The sequence below is a fragment of the Miniopterus natalensis genome, chromosome 9 (assembly GCF_054644295.1).
Source record: "Miniopterus natalensis isolate mMinNat1 chromosome 9, mMinNat1.hap1, whole genome shotgun sequence".
Classification (NCBI taxonomy): domain Eukaryota; kingdom Metazoa; phylum Chordata; class Mammalia; order Chiroptera; family Miniopteridae; genus Miniopterus; species Miniopterus natalensis.
The window spans coordinates 29,891,761-29,908,185 of NC_142089.1; the positions used below are offsets into that span (position 1 = coordinate 29,891,761).

A 16,425-nucleotide genomic window follows, 5' to 3' on the forward strand; every position below is an offset into this window, starting at 1 on the left:
TCTGTATCCCCTTACTATAGGGGATTTAGGGTTCATAAAGACAGAGACCTTATCTGTCTTGGTCAGTATCTCTCTTCTTTGCCTAAAACAGCATCTGAAATGTGATTGGATGTTCAAGAAATACTGTAATTGGTGCCTGGGCTGAAAATGTGACCTTGATTTCAGTTGCCTTGGGATTTCCATGGATGAATAAGCTTATCTAGTGACTTGCTAATGCTAAGTGCCTGTGGTGGTAATGCTTACCAATCCTCCTCCAATTAGGACACTGTTTATAACTCTGTATGATAAGTGGTCAGTGAATATTTATATAATAAATGAAGAAAACCAACTTTTTCATTTCTTTAAAAAGCAAATAAATGCTGAACTACCTCTCTGGAAGCAGTGTTTTTCCCCATGCACTGGTTTGGATATTTTCTCATTAAACATAACATCATTTGTCAGAATCATAGATGGGATACTGGCTTTTTCCCCCTCTATATGTATAATTGTGTAATTTATGTAAAAATTATCCATTATGGTTCAGGAACTGCAATTCTTATCTTTGGGTGTTTCAGTTGGTTGGTTGATTTGGGATTTTTTTGGTCAAGATTCATTGAACAGCAGTTTGAATATGCACCGAGACCACCTATTCCAAATCTTCCATTTTATGGCCTTGAGTTTCAGTCTGGCAAAATTCAGAGAAAACATTCCCAGTGGGAGACTGCAGCTGGGGAGGGGGTGGTGCCAGCAGCAGCTTGTCAGGCTGTAAGGAAAAAATCAGAAGAGCTGACTCTTATTTCCTACTGGAGGAAAGGATACAGCTTTTGGTGACAAGCTGCATTCTTTAGCAGTGACTTTATTTTTCCTTCACCACAAACCAGACTTGTACTATTTCCAGCCTCAGCACATTATTTAGGCACCTCCCCACTGCATTGTTTTAGTTTCTGAAATTGTATCATATTCCCTAAATTCAACCCAACTTTTAATGCAGTACCTTTCAGATAGACACTTTTATACTTTGGTCTGTTTCTTTCTTGGCTTGTAAACTCCCTAGGATTGGGGCCCATTATATTTTTCACAACAGCCATCATTTTATAGGTACATCATTATATATTAACAAGCAACTGGAATGCTTCAGAGATTTTTCTCATGAGAAGGTCAGACCTTGCTTTTTTGTGTGACTGACCCTGTCTTTTTCCTTTGCTCTGCCTCAGCATATTTTATAATCCTTTGTTTCTTTTTTGTTCTACCCCCTTCCATGATGCTGCATTTCTTTTCCTAACACACATTTTTAACGTTAAATTATTCATTTTATTTAAGATAAATGTTTTTCCTTGGATTCTCTTGTGTTGCTTTTTTTTATTGTTTGTATGGAGAATTAAAGAAAGCATTAAGGAGGGGGAAAAGTGTTTAAATTTATTTGAAATATATTTGCTGCTTTTATTATGAATTCTCCTTCTTAAAATTTAAACCCACAGGGCAAGTACTTGTGTGTCTTCTATCAACATTGAGGATAGATAGATAAAATTGTAAGACATTTAAGTAGTAAATAGGGATAAAGGGAAGAGGGGAAGAAAGAGGAGTCAGGAAGGATGAGCTGTCTACCTTGGATGACTAATGATGTCATTAGAGGAGGGCCCAGATATTGAGCCCCTATTTTGGTAGGTACTTTACTTAACATTTTCTTACTTATTCCTTCTAACACTCTTTGAAGATAGGTATTCTATTCGTTTTTCTGATGAGGAACCTTTACACTTAGAGGTAGTATGGTTACATACCTGATAAGTGTCAGAGCTGAAATTCCATGAAATGTCTGTGCTCTTTCCGTTATACTTCTCTATCATTAACCTAGATAGTGGACATAGATACTGAGTTTGAAAAGGATTATGGAACTAGAAAGAGATAATTAGTTTGGTTTTAGGTGTCTTGAAGTTCCTGTGGGATAGATAGGTAGAAATTTGAAAGAGACAACAAACCAGGTACTGCAGTAAGAATCTTGGTTATAGTGTATATCAAGTTTCCCATTTTGGTTTTATTGTGGCTTAATCTAAATCATTAGCAATTTTTTTTCATATCATGTTTATAAATTCCTGATACAAATATATGATATGAATTACAGGAACATGATGAGTGCCTTGGTTTAAATCATTAAGTTACCCAGTAATGTTTATTGAATCCCTACTATGTGTCAGATACTGTGCTGAGTAAATAGTATACACTGGTAAGAAAACAGACACAGTCCCTACCCTTATCAAGCTTATAGTCTAGTGGTGAGGAAATACATTAATCAAGTAATCGTACAGATAATCACATACCTTTTTAGCCCAAGCACAAAATACCTCATGAATTATATTCATAGACAGAGATGAGGGTGCCAGCATTTATATTAATTAGCAATTTAGTACATTGGTGATTTAGATTTTCATAAACTGATTCATAGCATTCCTTTTCATACTAAGTGTCCTTGTACATTGGGATTGATTAATTTTTAAACATTATTTTGCATGGGTCTTTAAAGTCATATTTAAGGTTCACATTTGGGAGTAATGGTGGAGGTAGGAATTATTATCAGTCATTCTTATAGAATATACTTAGCAACACAAAAACAACTCTATGATCCCAATGTTATGGCATGTACACTAACTTTATTAAGTATCTAACAATTGGCAGGGGGGGTCTCCGGAAATGGAAAAATACTGGAGCAAGTTAATGGTGACTACTTAGCATTTGTAGGTAACTTTTTTTTTTTAATCCTCATCCGAGGATGTTTTTTCATTGCTTTTCAGAGAAAGTAGAAGGGGGGGAGAGGGAAAGAGAGAGAAACATCGATGTGAGAGAGACAACATCGATTGGTAGCCTCCCGCACTCACCCTGACTGGAGCTGGGGATCGAGCTTGCAGCCGAGGTATATGCCCTTGGCTGGAATCGAACCACGGACTGAAAAAACCATGGACCCTTCAGTCAGTGGGCCAACGCTCTAACCAGTGAGCCAAACCTGCTAGGCTGTAGATAACATTTTTAGTAGACCATTTATTCATCTGTCTGTTCAGTAAGGAGCCAAGACAATTCTTATGGATCTTACAGCCTGGTAGGGAAGGCAAACATTCAAATTATAACTATATAAAATTACATCTATGACAGATGCTGTGAAGGAAAGTAACTTGGTGTATAAGAACCTATAATAGGAGAGAATGGTTAGTTAGGAAAGGTTTCTGAGAAAGTAGTTGTTCAACTTAGCTCCAAAGGAAGAAAAGAAGGTATTTAAGCGGAGTGGTGATGGAGGACAATGTTTCATGCAGAGAGTACAGCAGGTGCTATGACTTCATATAGGAAAGACCATGGTTCTTGAAAGGATCTGAAAGGCCAGTGGGGCTAGACAACAGTGAATGAATTGTTAGGTGAGGAAGGAGAGATAGGTAGGTAGGTTACCAGATTTTGGAGGTCTTGTTAAGAACTTTGACCTCCATCCTAACAGCAGTGGGAAGCTATTGAAAGAGTTTTAAGGTATGTGTGAGGAGGGTATATGGTTGGATTTGTTTTGAAAGGATTGCTCTAACTTCTAGGTAGAGAACAAATTGAGATTTTGCTACCTAGTATTGTATACCAGGAAAGAGATGGGAGCTTAGACTGAAGTATTGACAATAGACAGAAAGAAATGAAGAGATTTTGTCAGTATTTCAATAGAAAATAAACTCACTGGAATTTGGCGGTGTGTTGACTATGAGAGGATAAGGGAGACCAAGGTGCCAAGGATGTCTCTGTCTTAAAAAACTGGAAAGAAAGTGTCATTCACTGAGACAGTGAAGTCTTAAAGAGAACCAGATTTTGGAGGGGAGTTCATTTTTTGGCCGCGTTGAATTTGAAGTACTTTCGGGACATTGAATTAGAACTGTTAAGTAGAGCCTGGAATTTAAAAGGGAGATTTAAACTGGAGTATATATTTGTGAATTATTTATATTTAGTTGGTAACTTTAGCTGCTAACATGGACCTAGTTATTAGGTGAAGAGTATAGGGCAGAAGAAACCAGAACAAAACCAGTCAGATTTGTGACTCCAAATAATCACAGTTTGAGGTACTGGGAACTAGGACTTCAACATATGGATTTTAGCCCATAACTTCTATCTCAAAAGTGTTTAGCCCATAACTTCTATCTCAAAAGTGTTTTTCTCTATGCTAAATAATAAATGTTCAAAATATTAGTTCCTTCAGGGATCTTTTTAAATTTACTTCAAGAAAAGGAATAAAACACAAGTGTAACTACTGTTGTCACAACATGTTTTTCACAAAGGAGCATTTCTAACGAACGTCTCCAGATAAACTATTTGAAAACAAAGGCGTCAATGCAGACATTATTCCTCACTCTGAATATTATCCAGAATGTTAATTCCATAGAGGGATTCATGGGATGTAGTATATCATTGTAACCATAGCTATGATTTATTATGGCAAAAGAATACAAATCAGAATCAGCAAAGGGGAAAGGTGCATTAGTCCATAGGAAACGGGCACAAGCTTCCAAGATTCCCCTCTTAGTGGTGTCAAACAGAATCCACTTAATTCCTCCAGCACTGAATGCTACCAATATGTGTGAACAGTTGTCTACCAGAGAAGCCCAACATACTGAGTAGGCACTAACTGCCTAGCACATGCCAAAATTCCAGACTTCCATAAGGAAAGCAGATATTCAGCGTAAATCATATTATTTATACAAAGAGTTTAGGCACGGTGAGCCATCAGTTAGAATGGTGAGAACTGTCCTGGAATCTGTATCTTATTGTGGTTTTTATATCTCTGTCTAATTTTCCATTCAATGGCTTCTAGCTTATATTAGAAACAAGATTCCATTTTGCCGCCTTGAAAATACCATCGCATCTCTAGTTACTAAACAGTAACTCATACATTAGGCCAGTTTAAACAAATATGCTGGCAATTAAAATTAGGTGTGTGTGGTAAGAAGGGTAAGGCCACATTCATCTTTAAAATAGCAGGAGTTCTTAGTCATTTCCTTCCCTCTATGGCTTTCTGAAAAGTTGCATATAAATTGAAATTAGAATGTTGAATCATTTAAAATATCTGGTTGTACTTAGAGGGATTCTTTGGTTTAACCAAAACATAGCAAATAAGAAAATGCATCCATAATGTGAATAATTAAAAGATAGGGTTTTAATTTTAATATCTATTAGTATGTTTCTTCATAAAGTATAGTTTTCCTTTTCTGTTGTACTTTGTGTTCCCTGTGCATAAAAGTGAACCATAAGACTGAAGAAATCTATCCTCTTAAAAAGCACATGCTTAGAGATACTACTTATAAACAGTTTAGTTCTTTTTGTTTGTAGTAGGTGTGTTCAAGGATTTTGGAGTCCCTTATTACCCATAGTCTTATACCAGTTGTTACATTGTCACTTCTTATGCATTATATCTTGGTGCACATGACAGCTCATCAAGACTGGTCAGCTGGACTAGGACTGAGAGTCAGGAAGGTAGTTTAAATTGGGAATGGTAAACCAAGGGTTGAAAAACTCAGAGCTGGCAGGGGTCACAACAGAGGTCAAAATGTTTCTTGTATTTAGGGACAAGCCAAAAAGCCAAGACCAAAGCCAGGGACAGTAGCAGTTAGCTTAAAGTCTGCAAACCAGAGTCATTTGATGATGGGGAGAAAACTAAGGATTAGAATAACTTACAAATGTTGACATTTACAAAACCCTTTATGTTATCTTATATAGAAGTATATCATTACCCTCTAAAGTGCTGCTATTATCTCCTGTATTCAGAAACATGAAGAGACTTGGTTTGAGTCACGACAGTAAATAGCAGAGACTCCAGTCTTTTTTCAGGTTGAAAATCCTATATTCTTAGATAAAAGTATTTTTAAAAGTGTGTGCCATTGATGCCTAAGATTCTGCCAAGGTACTCCAGATAAGGGGTGGGGAGGGGATGGAGATGCCCATCCCTTTTAGGTGACCAGAGAGTTTATGAAAGTGACACTGGAGACTAGAAATTCCCAAAGTGAGCACAAGGAGAAACTGTCCTCTAGTGTTTGAAAACAACTTTCTTAGCTTACATAGCAGCAGAATTTGACCTTCCCCCAAACTTACAGTAAGAACTATCTAAAGTAGCCCACAGGAGTTCCAGTCAGAGGACAGACAGAGAAGGTATGATTAGAGTTTATTTTTCTACCAGTAATAGAATCTGATTTTACATGGACAGTTTATAGATGGATTTGATGTTCTTTAAAATTCTTAAATTCTGACATTATTAAAATTATAAAACCTTTATTGAAGATGAAAAGCCTTTATAGAACCATTTATTAGAAATGCCTTATTTTGATGGCTTTCTTGAAATGTTATTTCAGTGTACTGTTCTTCAAAATGATGTAAGTGGACAAAATCCAAATCATTTTACTTATTAATCTTCTTGCTATCCAGCAACCAAGCATAGTTTATTGGAAATTACTGACTTAAAGGGAGACCAGAATTCTAATTCCAATATAGCCGGTAATTATGTAACTGTAGGTAGACAAGCTTGGGCCGATACAAAGAGTTGACCTTAGATGAATTCTAAGATTCCTTCTTGAAAAGTTTGCTTACCTCTTTCAATCCATTCCTTTTTTTAAATTAAATTTTATTTATTTGACTTTCAGCTTTATTGAGGTATGACTGACATATAAAATTGTAAATCCAATTCATTTCTAGAAGTAAACATTGGAATACTGTTCTATAGTCATATATTAGAACTGCAGTAATAATAGCTAACATTTATTTAAAGAGCCTTTATGTGTTTGTTTCTTGTTGTACCAGAGATACTTGCAATTCCCATTTAATTCATATAGTGGTCCTATCACTTTACACATGAAGAAACTGAGGCTCATAGAGGTTAAATAACTTGGTCAAAGCCTAAAAGCTAATAAGTGGCAGAGCAAGGTCAATCTTTTTTACTCTGAACCATGAAACTTTTCTGCTGTGAAAGCTTGCCTACTAGGTATAAAACCTTGAAAGGGTGACTATCTAAACCAGAGATGAAATGGCCATATTTATGATCATTAATAACTAAAGTCATATAACTGTTATATGCATTGTAAAGCCTGGTTAACAAAGTTATTTTTCTAGTGTATAAAATAGGGTTTCAGAATACTTTATGCATATAAAATATTCTGAGTTTCAGCTACAAACTGAAAAGTTTTGTATATGTACAAAGCTCATTTAAAGGGAAATACTCATTTAAAAAAATAATTTTAAGAAAATATTGCCTGTAGTCATAGTGTTGTTGTAGATATATAGGGCTGAAGGAAAGCTTTCAAGCTCTACCAGAGAAATGCAGTTAGTTTGGTATTTATCTTCTGCTGTGAAAGCTAGAACAGGGTGGGTGGATGGAGGTGGAGGAGAGGATGGGGGATAAATTGTGATGGACTGAGACTTGACTGGGGGTGGTGAACACACAATACAGTGTACATATGTGTTGTAGAATCGTGTGCCTGAAGCCTGTAGGATTTTGTTAACCAGTGTCACCCCAATAAATTTAAAAAAAGAAAGAACAATTGAAAGTCGTCTCACTTAATGACTACACATGTAACTGAAGTTTCCTGTATTCTTTATAATCTTCCTAATTCTCTTATAGGTAGACAACACCTATGTAATTACGCTGAGACTAGAGGCAGAGTCTGTCAATATTGGATGCCAGGGAGGAGGATTTGGGAAGGCTTCATTCATGTCAACAACCTACTGGACAGGGTAGAATTTAGACCAATGGACTTGTAGGGGAAGGTAAAAAAAAAAATATATAGCAAGAGTAAAGGCAGTAAGATGGAAAAGCATGCTAGTTTGGCTGTAATAATAGATATAGCTCTTTGAATGCAATATTAATGATTATATAATAACTGCCATTTATTGAGTTCCTGCAGTTCCAAGGTTCACCACCTTCCTCATTTAAGGCTTATAACAACACTATAAGTAAGGTAGGATCTAATCCAGATGAGTTAAATTGCTTAAACATAGTCACTCTGTTAAGTGGCAGAGAAGTAGCTTAAGCCCAAGGTTTCAGGATCCAGGAGCCATACTTAATCATATGATGTCTTCTTTGCATGTAATATGCATGAAATAAATATTTGGATGAAGAAAATAGTTTTGATAAGCATTCACATGCTTGTTTATTATTTTCTAAATGATTAGATAGAAGTATGAAAGTACTTAAAATAACTATTAATGAGTTTATATGGAAATTTATAGAACTTGAAACTTTGGCATTTTACTTGTGCCAGAGAATATACTCTTAATTATTTGATAAAGGATTTACTGGGTTTGAGCTCTTTAATTGTACATTTGTTCTGAATCTCAGAGAAAAGGAATATTTAAAGTCTTATGTTGAACTGTCTTTAATAGGAAACTCAGTAACTACTGTCATAAAAGGGGTTTATAATGATAAGACTAACTTAAAGAGACATAATGGTATCTTTAGCAGACATTGTGTTCAAGATTATTTCTCCTTGAATGAAATATTTTAGTGTTTGAGCCTAATTGATATCTATCTGAGACTCCCCCTAAAATTTCTCTTTGAAGAGAATATTTATACTTGGACCCTTATAAATTCTTATTGTGGGTCTTCTATTATTTTATTTTCAACTGCAGAAACCGTTAACTCAAAACAGCCTCAATTGATGCTAGTTCTCTGGATGATTATGGAGGTCATTTTATAGAATTTTTTTTAAAGCTCAACACAAATTTAGCAGTTATTCGTGGAAGCAAAATCTCGCAGTTGCAAATGTTGACTGTCATTGTAAACAAGTGCTTTAATTTTAGAGATCATGAGTGATCCTACAGGATGAATGGAAATAGCATTTTCTAATGTAATGTCAGTAGTTGTGATTTGACATATTTCCCGTGAAAGTTTCATACATGGATTGAAAATGTGACTCAGTTTATTCAGTAGAGTTGCTCTCTGGAAAACACTAGGTGGCTCAAATAGTTCTAGCCACAATGAAATTATTAGGTTAAAGATGCACTATCTTACTTCATTGAGGTGCCTTTTCAAATGTCTCATCAGAGGTTTCCCTGAGCATCCTATCTAAAGTAGCATCCTCCATTACTCTAGGAACTTGAACTTTATTTTGTTTATTCTCAACTCCCTATTACCTGACAAATAATAGATACTCAGTGAATATCTGTTAAAAGAATGTGTGAAGAGTATGAAGAAAATTATCTTATAAATGTAAGTAGAAAAAAGCAGTATGGCAATATGTCTAAATTACTGTCTTTCATATAGTAATATATGCAAGTAAATGAATGTTGTAAATAGATATTTGCTATTTAATTTATATCCCTAAAAGCTATGTATTCCATTTGGGAGGAAAGGTGGCCACATTTTGGCTCACTCAGTAATCCTTTTTTCCATTTCTTAAAATTTAGGAACAAGTTCCAGTTCCAGTCTATCATCCAACACCTAGCCAGACTCGCCTAGCAACTCAGCTGACTGAAGAGGAACAAATTAGGATAGCTCAAAGAATAGGCCTTATACAGCATCTGCCTAAAGGAGTTTATGACCCTGGAAGAGATGGATCAGAAAAAAAGATCCGGGAGTAAGTTTCAATAAATTTATACGTGTTTTAAAGGTGTATTTTAAGAGATTTTCTTTTGAAAAATATTCTCCTGCATTTTGGAAGTCAGATAATATAAACAGTTAATGGAAGAGAATGTTTAGATATAGTAATTTAAGAAGAATTTTCATGTAAAAATAGCTTTAAAATGATAGTATGAGTTCTGACCATTTTATATGTTTCTTGTGTCCATTTAGATGAAAGTTGATGTCAGTTAAAAAACAATTTATCTGGCTCTAATTGGTTTTGCTCAGTGGTTAGAGCATCAGCCCTTGAACAGAAGAGTTCTGGATTTGATTCTGGCCGAGGCAACCTCAGTTGCAGGCTTGATCCCCTGCCCCAGTCGGGGCACTTGTGGGAGGCAACCAATCAACATGTGTCTCTCACATCGATGTTTCTCTCTGTCTGTCTCTCTTCCTTCCACTCTCTCTGAAAAGCAATGGAAAAAATATCCTTGGGTGAGGATTAAAAAATATATATGTACTGTAATAATGAAAGTTTAAAATAAAAAAAGGAATAAACCCTAATTAAAGACATTTTGGGAAAAAACAACAATTCATCTATGTGATTATGGACTAGTACCAACATTGCCTTGTCATCTGGAAAAGCAATTTGGCAATGTATCAGGGACCTTCAGGTCTATACCTGTTGAGACAGCTAATTCTAGAGATCTAGCCCAAAATGCTACTTCACTCTAACTCCTATAGCTTTATGCATAAAGATATTCACTGTAGTTTTATTCAGTGAAAAACAATAGTAGAGGTATAGTTAAGTAAATTGTGGTATAGGAATACTCTGGTGGATTATGTAGCCATAATCAGCTGGCTTATTCTTAGAATTTTGTGTGTATATATAAGTAAAAGCTATCAGACTGAAAATAAAATAAAATTGTTTAGCCCTAGCTGGTTTGGCTCAGTGGTTAGAGCTTTTTTAGTGATAGGAGGAAAATCTTATACCCATTTCTTAACTTGCACAGTAATTTTATTAAGCCTGGTAAGTTAAATACTGTATAACATTTTACTACTGAGGAGTTTTTGTCCTCAGAGTTATCATCTGAGAGTTTCTAATGAAGACAGCCATACTCCTTTTTAGGTTGAGAGTGGTCTTGCCAATACAGGCATAATCTAATTTACTGTGTTGATGTTTGACTGTTTGAACCAGAGCACCATTTAGTGCTAGCACTTAAGATCATAGCCTGTCTGGAACACTGACTTGAAATACTGCAGAATTGAGTTGCTTCTTGAACCTGAAGAAAAGTGCAGTGAACTTGAAACTGGGGTTGATGAAGAGAATTCCAGCCTATAGCAGACCAGTAAATAGGCTGAAATTAGTGTTTCTGTTTTTATATATCTATAGTTATTAAAATGAAAACAATCTTACTCCTGGACTTACACTAAAAACTCAGTTTCGTGTAAATGAAGTTTATCTAGCTGGTGGTTTCCTACCTAAAGCATCACGTTCTCCTCGTGTCTTCTACATGTAGCTGTTTTATAACACAGTTCTAGCAATAGACTTGATCCCCATGTGGTCCATTTCTCTTTGCTCTGTTGATTGCTCTCAAACTCTGCATATTTCCAGGGGATTGAAGTAAGAGATTGTAGGTGATCTTACTTATAGGAAAAAAATTTCAATTTGCTTTGGTGGTAGGATGACTGGTAAGCCACTTTTTCTGTTCAGATTAGCACTCTTTGTAATAGGATTTTAAAGAGTATTCTAGATAGATCACTTCTCTAAAAATGCTTTCTGATTTCTCTCCCTCACTCCCAACAGGTGTGTGATCTGTATGATGGACTTTGTTTATGGGGACCCGATTCGATTTCTGCCGTGCATGCACATTTATCACCTGGACTGTATAGATGACTGGTTGATGAGATCCTTCACGTGTCCCTCCTGCATGGAGCCAGTTGATGCAGCACTGCTTTCGTCCTATGAGACTAATTGAGCCAGGGTTTCTCGTCTGACTTCAAGTGAACCATCATTTTTGGTGGTTTTGATCTTTTGTCACTGAGCCCAAAGAGCCAGGGATTAGGAATTAAGATCATGCACAAAAGTTTCCTAAAAGTTTCCTGAATGGCTGCAGATGTTGGGGAAAAGTATGTCATATTTTAGAAACTTAGGGGGAAAAGTAGGATGGTATTTTTATGTAAAGCCTTGACCCAGTGTTTAAAAAACTATAATTGTACTTAGATCTTGTTATTGCTCCAGTACATAGGAATTGTGTAAAGTGTTACAGCAGCTGTATATGTTTAAATTGTGTGTGTTGAAGATTAGGAAAAAGATAGTGGTTGTTTTTCCTAAATGAAATAACTTTCTTCTTCCCCCCACCCAAATTCTTTTCTGAAGTTGCTGGCATTTGGGTCAAGGTTTTATTAAAAGCTACATTTTATAACACTGGCACAAAAAAGTAGTTTTAAGCTTGTTTGCACAGTTCTTTTTTTCCATTGGAAATGGAATTCATTGCCTTAGGTCTTTTTAAATAGTGTATTATTATCGTTGGGGCTGGCTCTATGCTTGAAAACCAGTTTATTTATAACCTGTTATAAGTGCTATATCTGTTTGCAGTTAGGAAATGCAGAATTCAAAGTGATCTCCTAGCTTGTAAGCAAACTGAGATGCACTATCCCTTTCTATAAAAAAAATGAGTTAATGTGTCAAGAAACCAACTCTAGTAAAGTGGGGTTAATATTACCCTTTCCTGTGTGTTTTATCTAATTATTTTGGTTAATATGGTGATAATTAAAAGTCAAGGTAAATTTTAAATATTAAGATTTCTGATTTATTGAGCTTGAATTATGCCACGATGCTTATGTAAAAATGAAAGTGGCACCATGGTGAAACTGAGAAAAGTTTCTCAGTGTTAACAATTTTGATTTAATCTTTCTTGTGACCTCTTTCCCTGTTGTCTTGAACCACAGCAAAAGGATACTGCATCTCTTATTATTGTAGTACTGAGGTTACTGAAGTTATACAAAACACATCTCAGTCTCTGTTTCTTGGAAAGTCCTGCTAGCTGACTGACAAGTCTAGTATAAGGAAGAAGAATTAAGATATATGTATTTCATGTTTTGCACACAAATGCAGAATTTGTATAACCACATGACTTCATAATTGTGATCTCAGAAGAGAAGGAATTTCTCCTTTATTTTTTTCTTGCAGTTACTGTAAGAACACTGAATCTCTAAGCTTCTTAAGTGTTAGAGGTAGAGATGGTTGAGTAAAGATGTAGTTGTTAATGTTTATCCATTTAGCATGTGTTTATTTTTCCTTATGTACTCAAAGGTGATTTATTTGTTCAGCTCAGTGATATTACAGCTAAAGAAATCATTCATTAGCAGAAGGAGAAGCACTTTCAACCTAACAAATCAGAAATGTTTCTTCTTATTTTATATTGAGTTGAATATTTGACTCTAACACTTTTCTACATGAAAAACACAAGTTCTTGAAGGTTCTTCATAACTGCATTATAGAGGAATTTAGTATGTCATAAGTATGTCATAAAGATTTGACATTTGACTGTAGTATCCATATGTTGGTTAATTTTCTTATGAGCCCCATGATGGAAAGGCTTAAAGATGAATTTGAGAGAGAAAAATGAAAGGAATTAGATTGTCAGGTTCTGCTAAATTGTTATATGTATCTTGCTTAATTTTTGTTCATTAATTTATATCCACCCAATTACATAAAGCAAATTTGGAGGAAACACCTGAAGTTGTGCAATATTTTTAGTGATATTACTGTTTTTATCCTTGTTTTCTACTTAAATATGATGTCTGTGTTATCAAGTATTATAGTCAGACTTTCGTTTTTTCTAGATCGTTAAATTTGGTAAATGAACTTTAAAAAAATCATTTTCTATGTTGCTGTTAGTCTTTCTTTATACAAGGCTTCTTTCACAGAAGTTTGGTGGTAATATTGAAGGAATCAGTATTGAGCTGAATGCTTTTTTTAGGTACTTTGTATTCTTTGATTTTGATCTTCACATACCATGTTAAGAACCATCAATTTTGGCTTTTACTAAGTTAAATAAAGTTATAATACAGTTTTAAAGGGCTAAAGTTAGAGTTGATTATACGACAGTATTCCCCAAGTTATCTAATCTTTTCTTTAAAATACATATGTATAGATTTAATTAATGACTTTTAAATCTCTGAGTATATATACTTTTGGGAAAGTATTTTTATGGCTTGGCATTTAATACCATTTAACCATAAATTTAGGAGCTTGATAGCTTCAAATTTCCTAAAGCCAAATGATAGGCTCATCATATTTACATTTGAGCAAGTTGTGTTCATGCTGGGCTACAGGATTTTAAATGTCTTGAAAAGCCTGATGAAAAAATAAAAGAATCTTATTCTTTTAAATGTAAATCCAACAAATTGAAATACTTTCAGATACTTGTAGTTTGGTTCACACAAACCTTTTCAATTCTGTGAGTGTTGTTTGTAGAGAATCTCTTAAACCAGGTATTATAACGCTCTTCCTACTGCCAGTATATACCGCGTGATATTAAAACAGTATGATTTTACAGAATACAGTGAGCACTGAAGTAACAAATTCTCAGTGTACAAAGCTCCTTCTTAAGGAAGCATGCATTTTATTTATTTGTTTATTTTAAATCCTCACCAGAGAATATTTTTCCCATTGTTTTTCAGAGAGAGTGGAAGGGAGGGGGAGAGAGAAAAAAAACATCGATGTGAGAGAGACACATTAATAGGTTGCCTTCTGCACATCATTGACCAGGGCTGGGGACTGAGCCTGCAGCCAAGGTACATGCCCTTGGTCAGAATTGAACCTGGGACCCTTCAGTTCTCAGCCCAAAGCTCTTAACCATTGAGCCAAACTGGCTAGGGCAGGAAGCATGCATTTTAAAAGAGAAAAATAGGAAACAGGAAAAGAAGGCAAGTTTCTTTGGCATAGTTTAGAAATGTTTGCAGTTTAATGGTTACCTCTGCTTACAAGGGGATTGGGTAGTAAGTTTCTGAGTCAACTGATTCACTTGCATATAAGTGCATCATAGCTGACATAATAACCTCAACTAATTTTTTAAGCCTTTAATTTTGAAATTAGTGGACATTGGAAAAGTTGGATTTGGGGTTAGTGGTTCCTGAAGTAATATTAAATTTACTCACCTGAGCCCTAGCCGGTTTGGCTCAGTGGTTAGAGCATCAGCCCACGAACTGAAGGGTTCTGGGTTCGATTTCAGCCAAGGGCACATACCTTGGTTGCGGACTTGATCCCCAGCGTGTGGGGGAGGTAACCAATCAATGTGTCTCTCTCACATCAATGTTTCTCTCTCTCTCTCTCTCTCTCTCTCCCCCCCCCCCCCACTCTCTCTGAAAAGCAATGGAAAAAGTATCCTTGGGTGAGGATTAAAAAGAAAAAAATTTACTTACCTGAATTTAAAGATCATCAACTATTTTATTGGGTGGAGAGAAAGCCAGAGAAGATAGTTGGTTTTAGCCCTCCTCTGTACCTTCTCTAAACAGCTCCCCTGCTCTAGTCATATACTCAGCTGGACTGCCCTAAGACATAAGCCTGGTTCAGGATGTCCCCATCATAAAGGCCATGGGCATGAGAGCCAGTCTTCTACTGACTGCATTATATTAATCCTTTGGGGCCTTACCTGAATTCCTTCTTATTTTTCCCCCGACTTGGTCCAGTTTCTAAGTATTTTGCCATTGAGGCCTCTTGTTTCTGTTAACTTCATGTCCCTGTTCTCACAAAGGCTATTGGATGCTCCCACTCCCTTTGGAAATGAATTAGTATTATAGGCTAGCCTGCCTGTTAAAAGTTTGGATCCACCCATTTATCTCTTTAAATACATTTTTTTCCTTAGGAAGGCATACTCAAAACTTAGGTGCTTAATAAATTCTTGTTAAAGTATAGAGTAAAAATGTCCAACTACAAAATTGTATCATTGCATTAAATATAATTACTGATTCCAGTAAGTGAGATTTTTCTGAGAGCTATCAAAGATAGTTTCCGAAAGAATTTTTTCTTGGTTCTGTATACATCAAAATACGTATTTGCCTATGCTCAGATAGTGATTTAGTGCTCACAGTTCAGATTTAGACAGGGCTTTAGGTTGTGATGATTTAAGTGAAAGGTTCGGGTTTAAATGGAGTAACTGTAAATGTTTGGTCATATTGCATTGTATAAATATCTTAAATTAGTACTTTTCCTAAGTGGTTTAAAAGATACAGTAAGTTAATTTTATGTATTTAGGGAAATTTTGCTGGACTGTTTGTTAGCTCTGCACATACAGTATTTTTAACTAGAGAAAAATCATCTCCATCTATTTTTTAGCTCCTAGGAGTTACAATACAACACATTAAGGTTTATAGTAAAACAACATATAGAAGTTAGTAAATGGATGAGGCACATGTATTTGGGGAATATTAAGTTATATATACTTTGTAATTCGTTTTATGAGAGCCTCTGACTAAAAGCATCACACACAAAAAATTGATTAGCCCACGGAATTCTAACCATATAGGGGTAGGTTAAAAAATAACAACATATAGGGGTAGGTTAAAAAATAACAACAGTATTGGGCGCTCAGTTTGATTGTTCAGGTAAGTGTATCCAGACTTCGCTTTTCCATTTGTCCCTTGGCTATTTCCTTGTTCTTTAGCATGGAAATAGAAAATCCTGATGAATCCCTTTAAAACCCATTAACTGATTCATAAAATTTTTGTGAGAGGCATTAGTAAAATTTTACAAAAGGGTTTTGGATTTATCTGTGCATTTTATTTGTCCACATTGTTCTTGCTTTATCACTGAGAAGTAGGCATTAGCTCAGGATAATAACTGGAACCATCTGACTACTGTTACTGATAGACTAAAACCATTTACCATT

The 16,425-nt window shown here is 35.3% G+C and overlaps 1 protein-coding gene across 1 annotated transcript in view; it reads left to right on the top strand.

Annotated features, from left to right (window-relative positions):
- Positions 1 to 13,414, top strand: part of RNF11 (ring finger protein 11) — a 38,917-nt gene extending 25,503 nt beyond the window's left edge. Inside the window, exons 2-3 of the mRNA XM_016214173.2 lie at positions 9,379 to 9,548; positions 11,337 to 13,414. Coding sequence (XP_016069659.1) covers positions 9,379 to 9,548; positions 11,337 to 11,508 — 342 coding nt within the window. The 3' untranslated portion in view covers positions 11,509 to 13,414. The remainder of the gene's footprint in view (positions 1 to 9,378; positions 9,549 to 11,336) is intronic.
- Positions 13,415 to 16,425: the final 3,011 nt, after the last annotated feature.